The following is a 17,629-nucleotide window of genomic DNA, read 5'->3' as shown; positions in this document are numbered from 1 at the left end:
TTCTTAGATGATTTCAGCAATAGCATCTTTCAAAGGAAGAAGAGTAGATCTATATAGGAGAGAAGACCTAACTTGCACAAATTCGGGACGAAGCACAAATAGAAATTGAAAAAATCTTTCTTGTTCCATTTATTTTTTCCTAAGTTTCACGTCTTCAATGGCAACCCACTTAGGCTCTAAGAGTTTTAGTTCATCCCATAGGTGATTTAAAGCACTATAATAGTCTTGGATACTTATTTCACCTTGTTTGGTGGTCCTAACATTTTCTTGCAAGAAATATGCTTTTGCAAGATCCTTTTGGGTATACATACCCTTCATGAAAAAACCAAACTTCAATGGCTTTGCAAAATTTTGCAATGTTAGCACATACCTTAAGTTCCACGTTGTTCATGAACCATGCAAGAATTTTGCATGGTTACTCTCCCAATTTTCTACTTTTTTATGATGATCTTCAATAGCCTTGGTGTGAGCATCTCCCTCTGGGGCTTTCTCTTGATCTCCTTTTATCTTAGTGAGCTTGAGTTGGGGTTCGGGAATAGTACCCATCACATAACCCCAAAGCTTTTTTCCTTTAAGATTGTTTTCCACGGCGGATGCCCACATTATATAATTTTTACCATTGAGCTTGAAAGAAAGATTAATCTTCGTTTCCATCACGTGAGCAAGAGATGGAAGAAGTGAAAAAGAAAGGATGTTGTCACAAGCACAACTTTTTATCAACAACCTTTCTCGTCCAAGAACACTATGGCTCTAATACTATGAAAGGAAATATGCGGAAGCACGAAAACACTAGCCACTTAAAGGCTTTACAAGATTACAATTATACAAGTGCACATGCACAAGTCCTATATGAGACAATACAAAGATCAATAAGGCACATACAAGATGCACAAAAAGTAAAAAAATGTAAGCCTTTTATTGATCAAGTGCTTCATACAAGCATTGAAAACAAAGGGGGGAACAACCCCAATATTTATACACAAAAAGGGGAAGGAAAGGGCCATTGGGAGCTCCCAATGGAGTCGTTGGGAGCTCCCAACGGTCATATTTCTGACTGTTGGGAGCCCCCAATGACTCTATGGTCATTTTGACTATAGAGCCCTGAAGAGTCCTCTAAATTACAAATTAAGGAAAATAAAAAATAAAAAAGAAATAGAAAATAATTGTTTTAATAAAATAGTTTTATTACATCAGTGAAATAACAAAAATGCCCCTATAGGGCATATACCTATATAACTGAAAATAAACATATATATATAATATATACGTATATATATATATATATATATTATATATGTGTATATACAATCTTAACAATAAGAAGGATATTGATAATATTTAAGAAAAAATTTGACATGTATGACCTTAGTTTTCTAAAGTATTTTTTAGATATTGAGGTTGCATACTTCCCAAGAGGCTATGTGTTATCTCAAATGAAATTAGCTTCATAAATAATTGCTAGATCAAGTTTATCAAATGATAAGGTAGTAGATGCTCCTCAAGTCATCAATGCTAAAATAATGATCAAATCCTTTAGAGGACCCTACTCCTTATCGCCAATTGATTGGATCACTCAAGTACCTATCAATTACTCGACCTGATATAGCACATATGGTTCACAATGTCAATTTTAATGTCGCTATAACGATTCACATGAGTGCAGTTATGAAGATCATCAGATATTTGAACGAAACCACAACTAAAGGGTTATTTTTATCTTCTTCCTCATCTTTAAATTTAATTTCTTACACTCATTCTAAATTTAATTACTTACACTAATTCTAACCAATGACTAGATTTCAACTACGGGTTATTGTGTGTTTTTAAGTAATTCACTCATCTTTTGGAGGTACAAGAAGCCACAAAAGATATAACTTTCTTCTATAAAGGTGGAATCGGGTCATGGCAACTACAACTACAGAGATTGTGTGGCTGAGTCTCTTTAGGGATATGAGCATCAACATCTTTATACCTTTGAAGATGTGTTGTGATAACAAAAATGTCATTTACATTGCAAGCAATCGCACCTTCCATGAGTGTATAAAGCAAATAGAGATGCGTTGTCACTACATTCGTGAGGGATTTTTTAAGGGGACCATTAAGTTGGGGCATGTTACATCAAAATACCAGATTGCCAACTTCACCAAAGCATTGCCTTCACCCTAGTTCTCCTTTCTCCTTGACAAACTTTTGGTCATTTCACGGTCAATTTGAGGAAGGATGTTATATGTATTCTATGTATTCATAATGCATGCATATGTATTTAGGTTGTATTTTAGGATTTATGTAATATGTTTTTTTGAATTTTGATTTCATATGTATATTTCATAATATACATAATATTGTATATTATATAATATACATATACTATATATATTTTTGTTTTATAGCTGTTGAGTTCTAGCTGTTAGGCATGTCTAACGGCTAGTTAGAGTAGCCGTTAGGAATGCCTAATGGCCAGTAGCCTTTTATCTCTTCTCCTCTATGTTGTGTGTATATATATATATATATATGGGTTTCTTACCCATTTTGTAGCCATGCTTTTCTTAAGCACTCTTAATAAATTTAATAATTTTTACTTTTGTTCTCTTGTGTGTGTGGGCCCTTTAGTGGCTGTTGTACTTTGCCCTTACTGGCTCTTGTGACATTGTTGACTCTTTTACCCTTTGTAGTTTTTTTTATCTTGCCCATAGTGGCTTTATATCATTGGTGCTCTTGATTCCATTACATATATTACTAAAAAACTATATATATATATATAGTTGGAGGCACAAGAAGAGGAAGAAGGAAGAAAAAAAAAGAAGAAAAGAAGAGAAATAAGGGGTTGGGGCAGGAGAAAGAAGAAAAAACAAATAAATTGAGGAAAAAAAGAAGAAAAAAACAAAAAAAAAAGACATTCATGTCCCTGCTACCTACGTGGGAAAAAGAGTCTTACCACTGAGACTCATAAATCTAGGTGGTGGCCTTGCAGCTCACTCATCTAAGCTGCCTAAGCGGTGCATGACTTAGTTCTTAACAACCAAAATTTCTTGTCAAACATGCTAACTGCATCTAATATTCCTTGATAGCTAAAGACAAATTACAATCTCCTTGCAGACACTATCTATCCCAATTCATGATTTATTTGAATCTCTTATTGGATAAGTTTTGATCCTTACCATCCTTAAGGTTCTCCAAGTTTTGATGAGGAGCTTGCTGTAGCCTACGTTACTAAGGCAAAAGGAACCATTAAGGTGAAAACCCACGAATTAATATAACCCAGGCCGTTAAAGAGGGATAATGGTCTTTTCTTTGTTTCTTTTCTCTTTTGTCCTTAATTTTCCATGACAGATGCAAGTGGAGAGGGATCTATAGCAACATAGCAACAGATTATAAACTTTTTGAAGACATAAATATGGCATTAAGCAAATGATATGGTGACATACTTTTGTGACTCAATAGTTGGCAAGCAACTCACGATTTGTTTACAGTACGATTCAATCAAGTTATATGCTGCCATCATGTCCTCCTCCCTACAAACATGCTCAACCTGAAAGACATACAAGTTTCACATGAATGGTCAACAAGCAAATGCCAAGGAACACAAAACAAATAATTAAAAAAATACCAGATTACAAGGTATTGAACTTAGAGAGAGAGAGAGGACCAAATTAATTCTGATTCATCAAACAAAGAAAGAACTATAAAAACATATTCAGATAGGGATTGAAAGAGAACTAATAAAAGAAAATATTAAAGAGAAAAATAGCAAAAGATAAAGAATGGTTTGTGCATAAATAATGGGCAAAAACATGACAAGGTTGTAGATTTGTACATATGACACTCAAAGTCACTATGAGATAAGTGGGGGCCTGTCATGCAGGAACTTAAATGAGATAAGAGCAGAAACTTCACAAATATTCATCTATCAACAGATTGGATCACACATAGTGGGAACCACTGTAAACTCTGCTACAGCAAAGGCAACACATAATGGGTTGCTTAAGTAAAACAGCAAAATAAAATTCTTATGTTGACCTTGTTAATAAGTCATAGCCAGTTGTACATAGACCAACTACAAACAGGATTAGGAAGTCAGAAATATCCTATAAGAAGAAAAGTACCAAAAAATGCAAATGGAACAAGACAAAAGGATGGCCCTTATACACAGAGAATAAGCAAATAAAGTGATCATATAACTCAACTTGTACAGCAGCAATTTAAATAACGTGGGAGCCTACCTTTGCATGAGATGTTCATGCTACTAAGTGAAAAGAAGCGTTTTCTCTAGTTACGGGTCATGGATCTCCAGATCCAGACCCGTGACATACACCTTTCATTAATGGCATTGTGTAATATATTTTATTGTAATGAGGGTATCTTAGTACCCTAATTTTGTAATAGCAGGTTAATATAAAGGAGTATACACAGCAGCCGACCCTAATACAATAGGGTATCGGTTTTTTTCCCCAACCTCTCTCTCCCTTTCTCTATCTCTCTCTGTTTCTTAGCTCTCACGCGTGGAACGACCTGCAGGTTGTAAATCTAACATGGTATCAGAGCCACGCTTCAGTTGAAACTGGAATCGATCCAAAAAGGTACGTCTGAAGATCTATCCCTTCTCGATTTCCTCTTCTAAAGTCAAGAAAATATTTTTCCCCCCCATCTCATTTGTTTTTTTTTTGGTTTACGACTGACCCAGTCCTTGTTCACGACTGACCCAGTCTCATTCTTTCCTTTTTCTCCCTACAGTTTCATTTCTGTTTCTTGATCAGATCTAACGTTAATCAGATCTGATCAAACTATCTCCCAATCTAATCTGAGTCAACTCAGAGAGGACTGAGTGACTCAGCCCAGATTTTCGACCCAAATCCTTGTTGAAAATATCTTTTCCTGTCATTAATATACCCTGTTCATCATTCTTGATCACAGCGTGAGCTAATCACGCAATCAAGCCCTAATTTGATTCAGCTGCATCCTTGATCAGATCTGATCAAGCCGATCCACTCTCATTTCTTCTATTTTCTCTCCTTTAGCTTGGAAGCATTGAGTCAATATCAAGTGGGAATCCATATTCACGATTTTTTTTGTGTGTTATTTTCATACCCAATATTCCATCCCTATACAAATCAGAAATCTGAAAGATATTAAATTTCTGTTTCAAATCAGCAATCTGATAGCCATTGATCTGATTTAGTTTCTGCAAAAAAAAAAAAAGGTTACAGAAACTGTAGGCAGATTGTGCTGAACCCACTCTTAATACTGTGACACATGGATTCACTTCCTAGCCAGTCGGTTCTTTCTTCAAGTTTCCTTAGCCAACTCGTGTCTGAAAAATTAAATAATGGTAACTTCTTGACTTGTAAGAGGCAAATCATACATTTCATTAGGAGTCAGGATCTTTTTGGACATCTGGATGGATCTATTCCAGTTCCTCCTGAGTTCATATCACGAGAAGAAAGGGACAGCAAAGGGGAATCTACTACAGTATATGTTAGAAATCCTGAATTTGTGGCTTGGATGAAAAGAAATCAAGCGCTAGTTGCTTATATTACATCTACACTATCACAAGAGGTACTTGTAGCCATTCCAGATGACTGCACCGCCATGCAACTTTGGAACAGACTTGTTCAGACATACTCACAGGTTTCTCAGGCCAGGATTATGTTTCTTAAAAGAGAATTTCAAATGTTAAGGAAGGATTTCATGACCATCATGGAATATTTGAACAAAATGAAGGTTATCACAGATCAGCTAGCAGTTGTTGGAAGTACAGTTACTGATAAAGATTTGGTACAGCAAACTCTCAGTGGGTTGGGACACGACTATCATATGATCGTCACTTCCCTATTATGTTTACCTGAGCTGCCCAACTTTGAAGATCTGCGTGCAAAATTGTTGCAATATGAGATGAATTTAAAGGGATTTTCTGAAGAATCATCTATGCATACTGGGGCACAAGAAGTTCTTGCTACAGGAGTTACTTATGCACGAGGTCGAGGAAGCTATGATATCAAGGGAAAGGGAGCACAAGGGAGAAGCGGTCAAGGAGGTCGTGGATTATTGCCTACACCCAACACATATACCAATCCACAAAGACAGAGGCCAATTCCTACCTGCTTTTTGTGCAATAAAAAGGGGCATATCAAAGCTAATTGTTGGTTCAATCCCCTAAATAAAGGAAAGTCAACACAAACTGAAGCAAAAAGAGGCACAGACAGTACCGGGATCAACGGAGAAGTAAAGGAGTTATTGTTGTCAACATTAGCAGAATTGAATCTGAAACAAAATGAGCAAGGTACTTGGTATGTGGACTCTGGCGCAACGACTCACGTTACTGGTGATGCAGGTAAGCTCCTAAAACTTGTTCCTTACATTGGTAGAAGTAGTATAGTTACTGGAGATGGATCACACCACCCTGTCTCGCATATTGGAAACTCCATTATACCCTTGCCCGAATCTTCCATCAACCTTTCAAAGGTTCTTTATGTTCCTAATATCAAGAAAAACATCGTTTCAGTTTCTAAACTTGTTGATGATATCCAAGCCTCAGTTGAATTTACTCCCTCTTCTGTTCTTGTCAAGGATCTCTGCACGAAGGAGACGTTCGCTAGAGGAGAACGGCAAGGCAATATGTATGTTTTTCAAGAAGATCCTTCAGCACATATTCGCTCTGCAGACACAAACTTGAAGCCCCAATCATCGTTACCTTCTGAAAATCCCACCTGTGTTTTCAGTGTCTCTGAAATCAATAAGCCAAACCTTTGGCATGGTCGTCTAGGTCACTGCAGTAGTAGTTTCATTGAAAAGCTTGTTTCAAATAACCTCATTCCCAAGTCAAGTTTAGGAACAAATGTCAATGACAACAAATGTTCTAGTTGTCTCTTATGTAAGAGTCATGTTTTACCATTTCATTCTATCAATAAAAGAGCTTCAAGACCTTTTGAGACTATCTGTTCTGATGTTTGGGGGCCTGCTCCAGTTGCTTCTATATCTGGAACTAGATATTATCTTCTATTTGTTGACAGTTATTCTCGCTATTCTTGGATATTTTTCATGAAACATAAATCTGAGACTTTCAAGTTGTTCCGTAACTTCCATTCCTTTGTCAAAAACCAATTTTCTGAAAATATCCTAAGTTTCCAATGTGACGGAGGAGGCGAATTCTCTTCCATTGACTTTACTAACTTTTTTCAAAGTAACGGGATAAGGAAAAAGGTGTCTTGCCCACACACACCTCAGCAGAATGGGATTGCTGAAAGGAAGCATCGCCATATTGTTGAGAGTGTGATGAGCATGATGCATGACAGTAGTCTTCCGATCACTTTATGGACAGAGGCTTTTCATTCTGCAGTTCATGTGATAAATCGATTGCCCATGACTGTTTTGGAAAACAAGTCTCCTTACTTGTCTCTTTTTGGTGTACATCCCAACTATTATGAATTGCATGTGTTTGGTTGTTTATGCTATGTTCATGTTGACAGTTCAATGAGGCATAAGTTTCAGGATAAGGCCCTGAAGTGCAGGTTTGTGGGTTATGCTGATGACTATAAAGAGTACAGGTGCTATGATCCGGTGAGCAAGCGCATCAAAATATCAAGAAATGTCATCTTCGATGAATTGAATTTTGATTGTCGATATACTAGTTCTTCATAATCAAAACCAAAAGTTGAGGCTTATTATCCTTGGTTGAATTATGAACTTCTCTCAGGAGCTAGTAATGTTTGCTCAAACTGCACTCAAAAGGATAAGAGATCTGTGTCTAATGATGAAATGATTGCCCATGAAAATACAGACCCAACTTTGAATCCAGAAAGGTATAAAGGCCCCGTCTACACTCGACGAGAAAGAGAGCCGCCCACTATAGTTAATTCGGATGTGGATGCATCCTCTACATCCAACATCGTTGATACTAGAAGATCTACACGTTCTCGCCATCCAATTGAAAGGTGGGTCAGTTATGAAAATTTCTCATTAGATTTTCAACTTTTTCTAACAGCCTTGAATAAAGAAGATGAACCCACAACGTTCTCTCAAGCGTCAAATTCCAGAAGATGGATTGAAGCAATGAATGAGGAGATGGAAGCTCTACATGAATGTGGTACGTGGGATGTCGTGCCAAGACCACCTGACAGAAACGTTGTTGGTTCAAAATGGGTGTACAAAATAAAGTATAAACCAGATGGGACTATAGAGCGATACAAGGCGAGACTTGTAGCCAAAGGTTTTACACAGGAGCAAGGACAGGATTATGATGAAACCTTTAGTCCAGTGGTGCGAATAGGGACAATCAGAGTCATACTTTCTTTAGCTATTGAACATCAATGGACTATTAGCCAACTTGATGTGAAGAATGCTTTTCTTCATGGAGATTTGAGAGAAGAAGTATACATGGAACAACCCACTGGTTACGCAGAAGGTAATCCTACAAAATATGTCTGCAGACTAAAAAGGGCGATATACGGATTGAAGCAGGCATCTCGATCTTGGTTCGACAGCTTTTCTCTTGAAATACAAAAATATGGTTTTAAGAAATCTCTTCTTGACCACTCCTTATTTATATTTAAGAACCAAGACACAATTACTCTGTTGTTGATATATGTGGATGATATCATCATCACTGGTAATTCCAATGAGCACATTGAAGAAGTCAAACATCTCTTGAATCAGAGGTTCAAAATGAAGGACCTTGGCAAACTACGATACTTTCTTGGAGTTGAAGTCGACAGTACTTCTGAAGAGATGACTCTCACTCAACATAAGTATACCATTGATGTTCTCAATAAAGCGGGTATGAAAGACTGTAAGCCCTTGAGCACTCCTAGTGTTCTTCATCAAAGGCTTAGCTCTCAAGACGGAGATCCATTTGATAATCTCACACAGTACCGTAGCATAGTGGGTATGTTACAATACCTCACTTTTACTCGCCCTGATATAGTCTACTCGGTGAATCAAGTTTCTCAGTTTATGCATGCACCATGTGAAGGACATATGGAAGCAGTTAAATGGATACTACGGTATCTGAAGGGAACGGTTGGGGATGGCCTCATATATAAGCGAAAGACAAATGGGCAAAATGCACATGAGATTACTATTTATTCTGATGCGGACTGGGCGGGAGATCCAGATGAATGCAGATCAGTATCCGGCTATTGTGTATTTGTTGGGATGAATTTGGTTTCTTGGAGTAGTAAGAAACAAAAGGCTGTTGCCAGATCCAGTACAGAGGCTGAATACAGGTCAATGGCAGCCGCCACTGCTGAGGCTACTTGGATTAGACATCTACTGACAGAAGTCGGAGAATCGATCTCTCGATCACTTCTTTTGTGTGACAACCAGAGTGCCATCAGTATGTCCTTTAATCCAATCCATCACAGTCGTGCCAAACATATTGAGATAGACCAGCATTTTGTGAGACAAAAGGTAGAAGAGAAAGAGATTGAGCCTGAATTTGTTCGAACTACAGATCAAGTGGCGGATATATTTACAAAAGGATTGACAAAAGACAGATTTTGGATGTTAAAAGGCAAGTTGTTCATGGTTCAAGATCATGCACAACTTGAGGGAGGGTGAAAAGAAGTGTTTTCTCTAGTTACGGGTCATGGATCTCCAGATCCGGACCCGTGACATACACCTTTCATTAATGGCATTGTGTAATATATTTTATTGTAATGAGGGTATCTTAGTACCCTAATTTTGTAATAGCAGGTTAATATAAAGGAGTATACATAGCAGCCGACCCTAATACAATAGGGTATCGGTTTTTTTCCCCAACCTCTCTCTCCCTTTCTCTATCTCTCTCTGTTTCTCAGCTCTCACGCGTGGAACGATCTGCAGGTTGTAAATCTAACACTAAGATAACAGAGTGATTGATAAGATAGTAACAGAATGATTGATAAGATAGTTATTGGTCGCATAGTATTTGCATGCCTTGTAATGGTTGGCATTGCTGAGTGTGTTTTAGTATTTTCTAAGAGCTAAAGTTGTTTTTCAAGTACTTCATTCTAAAAAGGATATTTGTCCTTGGCAAATACTATACTACTTTCATTTTTTTTTTTGAAGAAAAAGAGAAGTATTGATTGGTAAAAATCTTAGACACAAGGAGTCATAGGGGAATAATAAAATAGAGAGCATGAAACCATTGTAGCCAGATCTGGTGATTCATTGCCTAAATTGTCTATCACGATTTTTCTTAAAAATTGGTGAATTGTTTCCTTTCCGATAAATAGGAATGATATATTGTGATCTATCACGATCATGAATGTATTTTATGAAAAAGAAGTGACACACACACAGATTTTGCGCACACTGCTGTCTTCATCACACTGAAAAACAAAATTTGTATTTTCAAAGTGTTAGACCCCACCAAATTTACAAAGTTGCAATGAAATGTGGTTACAGTTACAACTCTCATTTTACACCATAGAAAGCCAAGATGTTTCTAATATGACACAACCTATTTGGTTATCTGTTAATGGTAGGTGTTATTTATTGCTATGAAGTTTCAATATCCATCTTTAATTTTTAATTCTCTTTAGATTTTTGTACTCTGTTATAATGTGAACACATACATAATTAAGAATTAAATGTTTAATTTGAAGGTCTAAGAAATTTTTTGAATTTATTCACATTATTTTTTCAACATTCAAACTTAAGTATAGGAAAGTTATTATGAAATTATATATTAAAAGGTGATATAACCAAGGTTGTCTGTATCGTATGATGTGTGTCATTACTATGAAGAAAATTGATACGATACACACTCGTATAGCGATACGAATGTATATTGTATTTGTAGCGTACAATACTGGCCCGTATTGTACGATACGGTATCTCGTACCATACAGGGTTGGCAACTTAAAAAGGGCCGAATTGTAATTTTCAGTTTTGGGTTTTAAAAACCTCTCGAGGGTTGATGCAGACTACTCTAAACTAGATCTAACCTAAGTCTCATCAAAAATCACGAAAAGATACAAAAATCCTATGCTAAAACTATCGATTTACCTATATTAGGGTTATTCGATGCACAAATCAAGAAAATGACTAAACTAGATTAAACGAAATATATTTATTTTTTTATTTTTCATATGCTAAATCTAAAACTAATCTAACTAAATATGCAGATGATGTAATGACATGATTTATGAGATGCAAAAACTAAAACTATGGTGAAACAGGAAAAAAGAAGCAAACCGTACGATCCACTTCCGACGGATGGATTGAGAAGAAGAAGGTGGTCTTTCCCTCTGCAATCAAGCGAACTCCGCTCTCTCTCCGACAGAGGGGATGCGAGGAATCGGCAACGACGGGGTTTAGAAGAAAGATTGAAAAGCATAAGAAGCAAGAAGAAATAGGTAGGCAACTGATTGATCGAAAAAGGAAAAGAAAAGAAGAAAGGGAGGCAGAGAGGTGCGTAGGCTACACGGCTGGAAAAACGATTTTTTCAAACCTCAACACCTCTATTTATATTAAAAATTAGGTCAAAACACTATTTTCTATGAAAGTCCAAAAAAAAATTAGAAATTCCAAAACAAGTCTTCCTAAAAAACATGTTTTTTTAAAAGAAGTTTTTCCTAAACTAATTAAAATTAGTAAATACTCTCCTAATCTAATTAAACTACAAATTAAAAACTCCTAAATTAAATAAAACACTAAAAAACGCATGGAAAGCTTTGAAATTGGTGGTTTTTCGATATTTTCAATTTTAATGTAGTTTCTCAAAATTAACGATAAAAATGGGTTTTTAATACAATTTTTCTATGGATTATGCATAAATATGGATGAATAAAATGCAAAATATATGCATGATCATTAACTCAATCTAAATTTGCTTTAGATATTGTTGACAAGTTTGGTATCTCAGATGGAAGACAAGTTGACGCTCCCAAAATTATAAATATCAAAATAAAGATTGATGATGGAGAACCGCTTGAAAATCCAACACCTTACAGACAACTTGTTGGGACATTGTCTTATCTCTCCATTACAAGACCTAACATTGCGCATGTCGTTCACACAGCAAGCCAATTTTAGCATGCTCCTATCACTGTCCATATGGGAGCGGTTTTATGCATTATTAGATATATTAAAACTTTCATTTTTTGAGGACTTTTCTTGTCTGCGTCTTCCTCTTCAGATTTAACTGCTTATACTGATGCGGATTAGGGAGGTGATCCCAATGATCAACACTCAACTACTAGTTTCTGTGTATTTTTAGGTGAATCATTAATTTCTTAGAGGTACAAGAAGCAACAAAAGGTCTCTCTTTTGTCAACTGAAGTCGAGTATAGAGCCATAGCTACAACCACTATGAAAGTAGTCTGGCTAAGGCGATTGCTTCATGACATGGGTGTTTAGAGTGCAGGAGCATCACGAATATGTTGCGACAACAAAATTTCTATTTACATTGTCAGCAACCGAATATTCCACGAACGAACCAAGCATATCGAGATGGATTGTCACTACGTACGAGAGGAATTTCTACACGGCACCATTGATCTTCCTTATGTTTCTTCAGAATATCAAATGGCAGATTTCTTTACCAAACCTCTCGTTGCTCCTCGATTTCACTTTCTCTTGGACAAACTTTCGGTTATCCAACCGTAAGTTTGGGGGGAGTGTTAAATTATATGTAATATCCTAAGCTAACTAGGAATTGTTTAAGTCTAATTAGAATAGGATTAGTCTAGTTAGAATAGGATTTTTATTTTTTTATTTTTGTACTGATTTAGGCTTTTTGACTAGTCAATGTTTGACTTAGTCAAAAAGCAAGAGAGTCATTGGACTCCCAATGGCTCTAACGACTCCCTCTCCTATTTCCCTCCAATGTATTATAAATATGGGGCAAAGCCCCCTCATTATGTATGATTTTCCAAGGGTGTTTACCCATTCAATAAATATATTTTTCCTCTCTTTATTGTATACCCTTTTTTCGGGTATTTTTATATGAACCCTTGTGGTTCTTGTGAGTGATCTTTTTCAGTATTTTGGTTGGAGGCTTGGAGCTATTTGAAGCTTCATTTGGTGATGATCCAAGAACTCATCTTCTTACATATTTTTGAAATTAGGTGCAAAAGGTTGCCCCCCCAAATGGGATTTTTCCTTTGTTTTATAACAAGAGGGGTTGATCTTGCACCTATGGTATTGCATTGAATCAGAGAAATATACTTGTTCCATCCACATGACATTGGGTTTCTCACTTCATGTGTTCATGAACATGGGATTGGAGTCATTTTAGAGAAGAATTAGAAGGACCAAATGGTGAAGTTTACTCTCCATGAGTCCACCTTCAGTTGAAGTCCCATAGAAGGAGCTAACATCAGCCATAGTTGGAATAGCTGCCCAGAAAGAAACATTGAATCTTGATATTTTCTGTAGGTAGTTTCACCTGATTTGGAGGCTTCTATAGAAAGTTATGAATTTTCAAGCACTTTATATATTGTTTTTGAAAATTGGGCCTGATTTGAAAAAATTTGATTTCTGCTCCATATTTGGTGTTTTGCTGCCCAAGATTGTAAGCACCTAGGTCGTTTTTTACCTAAAATTGTTGTGGACAACTTTTTGAAGGGTTACTCACAGACGGAAGCTTATTTGGGAGAACTTTTGTATTTTTTTGGTGCTCTATTGAATCGTTTGAGTGTATTTGGGTTATTCCTACAGCACATGATTGTACAATGCTCACAGCTATAGGCTGAGTAGGAGGAGAAACTTTTAATTTGTTATGAGCCTAGATGATGGATTCAATGAGTTCTGGGTAATGAAGAGACATAATGAAGAGCCATAAGACTGGATTGCCAGAGAGGATTGTACCCATAAATGTGAAGTGATTTAGACTAGTTGCTACTTGCTTCGACTTGTATTATTTGGCCTTGAGTTGTATGATGTGAAGCATGCCAACCAAGTGTTTGTTTAAATGTTTGAGTGAATAGTGATGATTATTAGTGTGAAGTTTTGAGAGGTTGAGTATATGGATGATGAACTAATAATGTAAAGTTTCCTTAAGAACTGTAAATGAATGGACTTTCCTTAATGGTAAGAATAGGTTTAGAAATACCAGCCTCATAAGACAGCTCCTAACTCTACAAGATGACAGAAATCACTATCGTGTCACCAATCATTCTCAAGGTGAGCCATGGGAGCCAAATGGACTGTTTTTATTGGTGAAAATACCAAACCAGGAAGGTTGTAAAAAGCTTAACATGGCCCATACCAGACAGACCCAAAATAAAATATGTATCACATTGAATCATATAGTAAAAATCATAATTTTTAGTAAAAAAATTTAAAAAAATGAATTACCAAGAAAAAATCTAAGAATTTTATTACACAAGAAACAGTGATGAATTGCAGAAGGTAATACCACAATATCACATATCAAACAATTGTGAGCTGCATAAGACATGAACATCCAAGATTCAAGAAAGGATGCATGCCTAGTCACAATATTCATAATATTGTGTGCTTACTTAAACAAAAACAAAATCACTGTATGTTTTTCAATACTTAAAAGTTTTAGATAACCAAGTTTTTTCAAAATTCAAAAAAAAAAAGACTAGATAATGTCAAGAAGTCACCCCCAAATAACACTCAAGCTCTTTAGGAATAAGTATAAACTGGCTAAGGGGACTTATATAAATATATATATATAGAGAGAGAGAGAGTTGCTAACCACCATGCTATCCGATCTTTGGAAGGGTTTTTCCATGTTTTTCTTAAATCTGACCATACTGATGTGTTCCACATGCTTCATTTTATAGGAATCAACTCTTGGATCATCCGATTCCGATACGCGAGTAGGTTTTTATAAGGTTTAAAAAAATGTTGGTCTAAGATTTTTCTAAATATTCAAGGCATAAAAATTCATGTTTTGCATTGAGAAAACATGATCCAAGTGTTGTTTACAAGTAAATCGACCATGCTGAAAACATCTTTACAGTCAGATTTAAGTAATGCATGGTAAGACCCTTCGAAAGCCCAGTTAGCATGGCAGTTAGCAGGTATCACCTCTCTCTCTCTCTCTCTCTCTCTCTCTCTCTCTCTCTCTCTCTCTCTCTCTCTCTCTCTCTCTCTCTATATATATATATATATATATATATATATATATATATATATATATATATATATATATATATATCAGAACTAGTGCAACTTAAACTGCACTGTTTGCATATCGTAAGATACACCTCATATCATGGTGTATTGTAAGATAACGCCCAACACAGGTACGATACACACCCATATCGAGATATGGATGTGCATTATATTGGGTTACGATATTTACAAGATAGCCAGACCAAAATAGGTCAGCTCCTGAACCAGAAAGCTGACTCAATTTCATTTTGTAGTTCAATATCTTAATAATCATCATATAATAACAACCTAAACAAGAGGAATACATATCTCTAGATAGGCTGTATCAGTTAATACATACCCATTCATGTTGTTCCAAATATTTAAAAAAAAAACATGATAAAAATTTATTTGTTCGCGCCTCTAATTACGACTGAGAACTCCAGCTTGTGTATCATGTCCCAATTCTGTCAATATTTTGGCGACAAATTATTAAGTTAAAGGTTTGATCAAATTCCTAAATAACAAAGTCTTCCAAATGTCATATTTATCAGATACTTGATCAAAATGTTGTTATTCACTGTAGATCTGAATATAGGCATTCCATGAGGAAGGATTTTAGATCGACTCATGCTGATCGCAAAAGACCAAAGGCTGCTATCCAACCAGGGAGGAACAAGAAGAGGGCCCGGCTATCATACTACCGCACCACGGTTGAACGTATTATCCGACACCATGGGCCATCCTCGCCCTGCTTAGTTTTCAATGAAAAAATCTCATACCATGACCGGGTACAACTACATCAAGCCACCAAATTAACAGAATCAAGTTGGACAGAATAACTAAATGGTTGAAATTCAAGAACTCCATTAACGTGAACTCAAATAGAAGTACCCTTCACTCTTTGGCATCATTTTGATGTAACAGGAGAGAAAAGAGAAAAGGGATAAAAGGAAAGGCCCAGTTTCTGAATTAGGTCAAGTATATAAGCAACCACAAGAAAAGAGAGAGGAGAGAAAAGCAGAGTACCCTGATCATAGCAGTCTGTCCTTGACCTGACTGAAGAAGCTGAGCCACTTCCCTCTTAAAGCCCTTCAAGTCGTTCCCTTTCTTATTCCTCGACACTGTTATTCTCGACAACGCAAGATTCAGAGACGTCTTGCTACTCGAGACGATGAAATAAAAAACAAATTACATCATAGTTAACAGCCATATTCACAGAAAGAAATCGCAATTCAGAAGACCCTCAATGAACATAAAACCAATTTAAACCATACCGACGTCAAATTTTTAACAAAACAAAGAACCCTCACATCGCAAATTCAACATACCAACAACATATTTGATCAAGAGAAAGAACATCCGCATCATAAAATGTATTAAAAATAAAAGCTACCGTAGTTCCACGAAATTCCCATAAAAAGACCAAAAAAACAGCACAGAGGATCGAGATCTCACCATTTCCCGGCTTTGAATCGCTTTTTCAAAAAACCCAACGAGCACATCTCAGAATTATTTAACCACCAATATGAGAAGAAGAAGAAGAAGAAGAAAGAAAGAAAAAACAGCTAACACCGAAGCACCAGAATAGGTTTCTTTTTCTTGTCGCTGCAAGGGGATAGTATAAAATTCCAGAGGGAGAGAGAGAGAGAGGCGGCGTTTACTTTTATATCTCGTTCTCTCTGCTCAAACTAGATAGTAAAGAACGTCCCGCTTGGGGATCACTAGAAGAAATGAGCCGGGCTTTCTCGTTTCATTTGAGTGTACATTTATAAATGTGGGCGCCGCTTCGAATTTTTCCTGCCAGATTACAAATCTCATCCCCTCTGACAACACTCTTGACTTTGAAGATTTTTGCACGGAAGAAGCATAGAAGTCTCCTTCATTCCCACGGCGGTGGGACCGATTTACGAGAAAACTACCGTCTTAGACTCTTAGGTTTATTTTTATTGTATATTTAAGAAAAGACAAAAAAACACGAAATAACTGAAAATTAAAATAACTAAAAGTTCAATAAAATAAAATACTGAAATTTATTTTAGTTAACTCTCTTAATCATATGAATTTTTAGTCTTTTTATAAAAGATAATTTTTAAATCAAAATAAATACTCAAGTGATAAACTCTGATTAAAATGAGTCACTATCTTAACTAACTTTCTAATTAGATACGGATCTCATATAGATTTAATATCTAAAATATAATTAAAAAAATCTAAAAATTAAAAAATAGATCCAACCCAATCCCTTATGGACATGGTCTTCTGCTCTTCTTCTTCATCATTTTCTCTGGGTTGAACAAGACTTGCTCTCAAGTTTAGATCTCTCTTGTGCCTTCTCCGTTTTCTTTCTACTTTGTGGGTTATGGGTCCATGCTGATAAAAATTTTAAAGTTCGAGAAGATATGACTTATTCTGATTATGTAAAATCCTTTTGAGAAATGTGAGGATGTTGTATGCAAGTCTCGATTGTCCTTTGTTTGAAGAAAAGGTAAAATTCAGACAAGTTTCTCGATTTTCAAAGTTAGGATTGCACCGTCAGGGATTCAGGTATGTGAACAAATATGAAAATGTGTATAAGCAC

At 36.1% G+C, this 17,629-nt stretch overlaps 1 protein-coding gene across 1 annotated transcript in view; it reads right to left on the bottom strand.

Annotated features, from left to right (window-relative positions):
* Positions 1-16,873, bottom strand: part of LOC149820259 (uncharacterized) — a 32,296-nt gene extending 15,423 nt beyond the window's left edge. The window contains exons 1-3 of the mRNA XM_089983237.1: positions 16,507-16,873; positions 16,078-16,210; positions 3,426-3,529 (exon numbers count right to left, since the gene is read on the bottom strand). Coding sequence (XP_089839363.1) covers positions 3,426-3,529; positions 16,078-16,210; positions 16,507-16,553 — 284 coding nt within the window. The 5' untranslated portion in view covers positions 16,554-16,873. The remainder of the gene's footprint in view (positions 1-3,425; positions 3,530-16,077; positions 16,211-16,506) is intronic.
* Positions 16,874-17,629: the final 756 nt, after the last annotated feature.

Source organism: Nuphar pumila, chromosome 12 (assembly GCF_984573655.1).
Source record: "Nuphar pumila chromosome 12, dmNupPumi1.hap1.1, whole genome shotgun sequence".
Classification (NCBI taxonomy): domain Eukaryota; kingdom Viridiplantae; phylum Streptophyta; class Magnoliopsida; order Nymphaeales; family Nymphaeaceae; genus Nuphar; species Nuphar pumila.
Note: the sequence above shows the minus strand (reverse complement) of the source record. Positions and strands in the feature narration are given on the sequence as shown.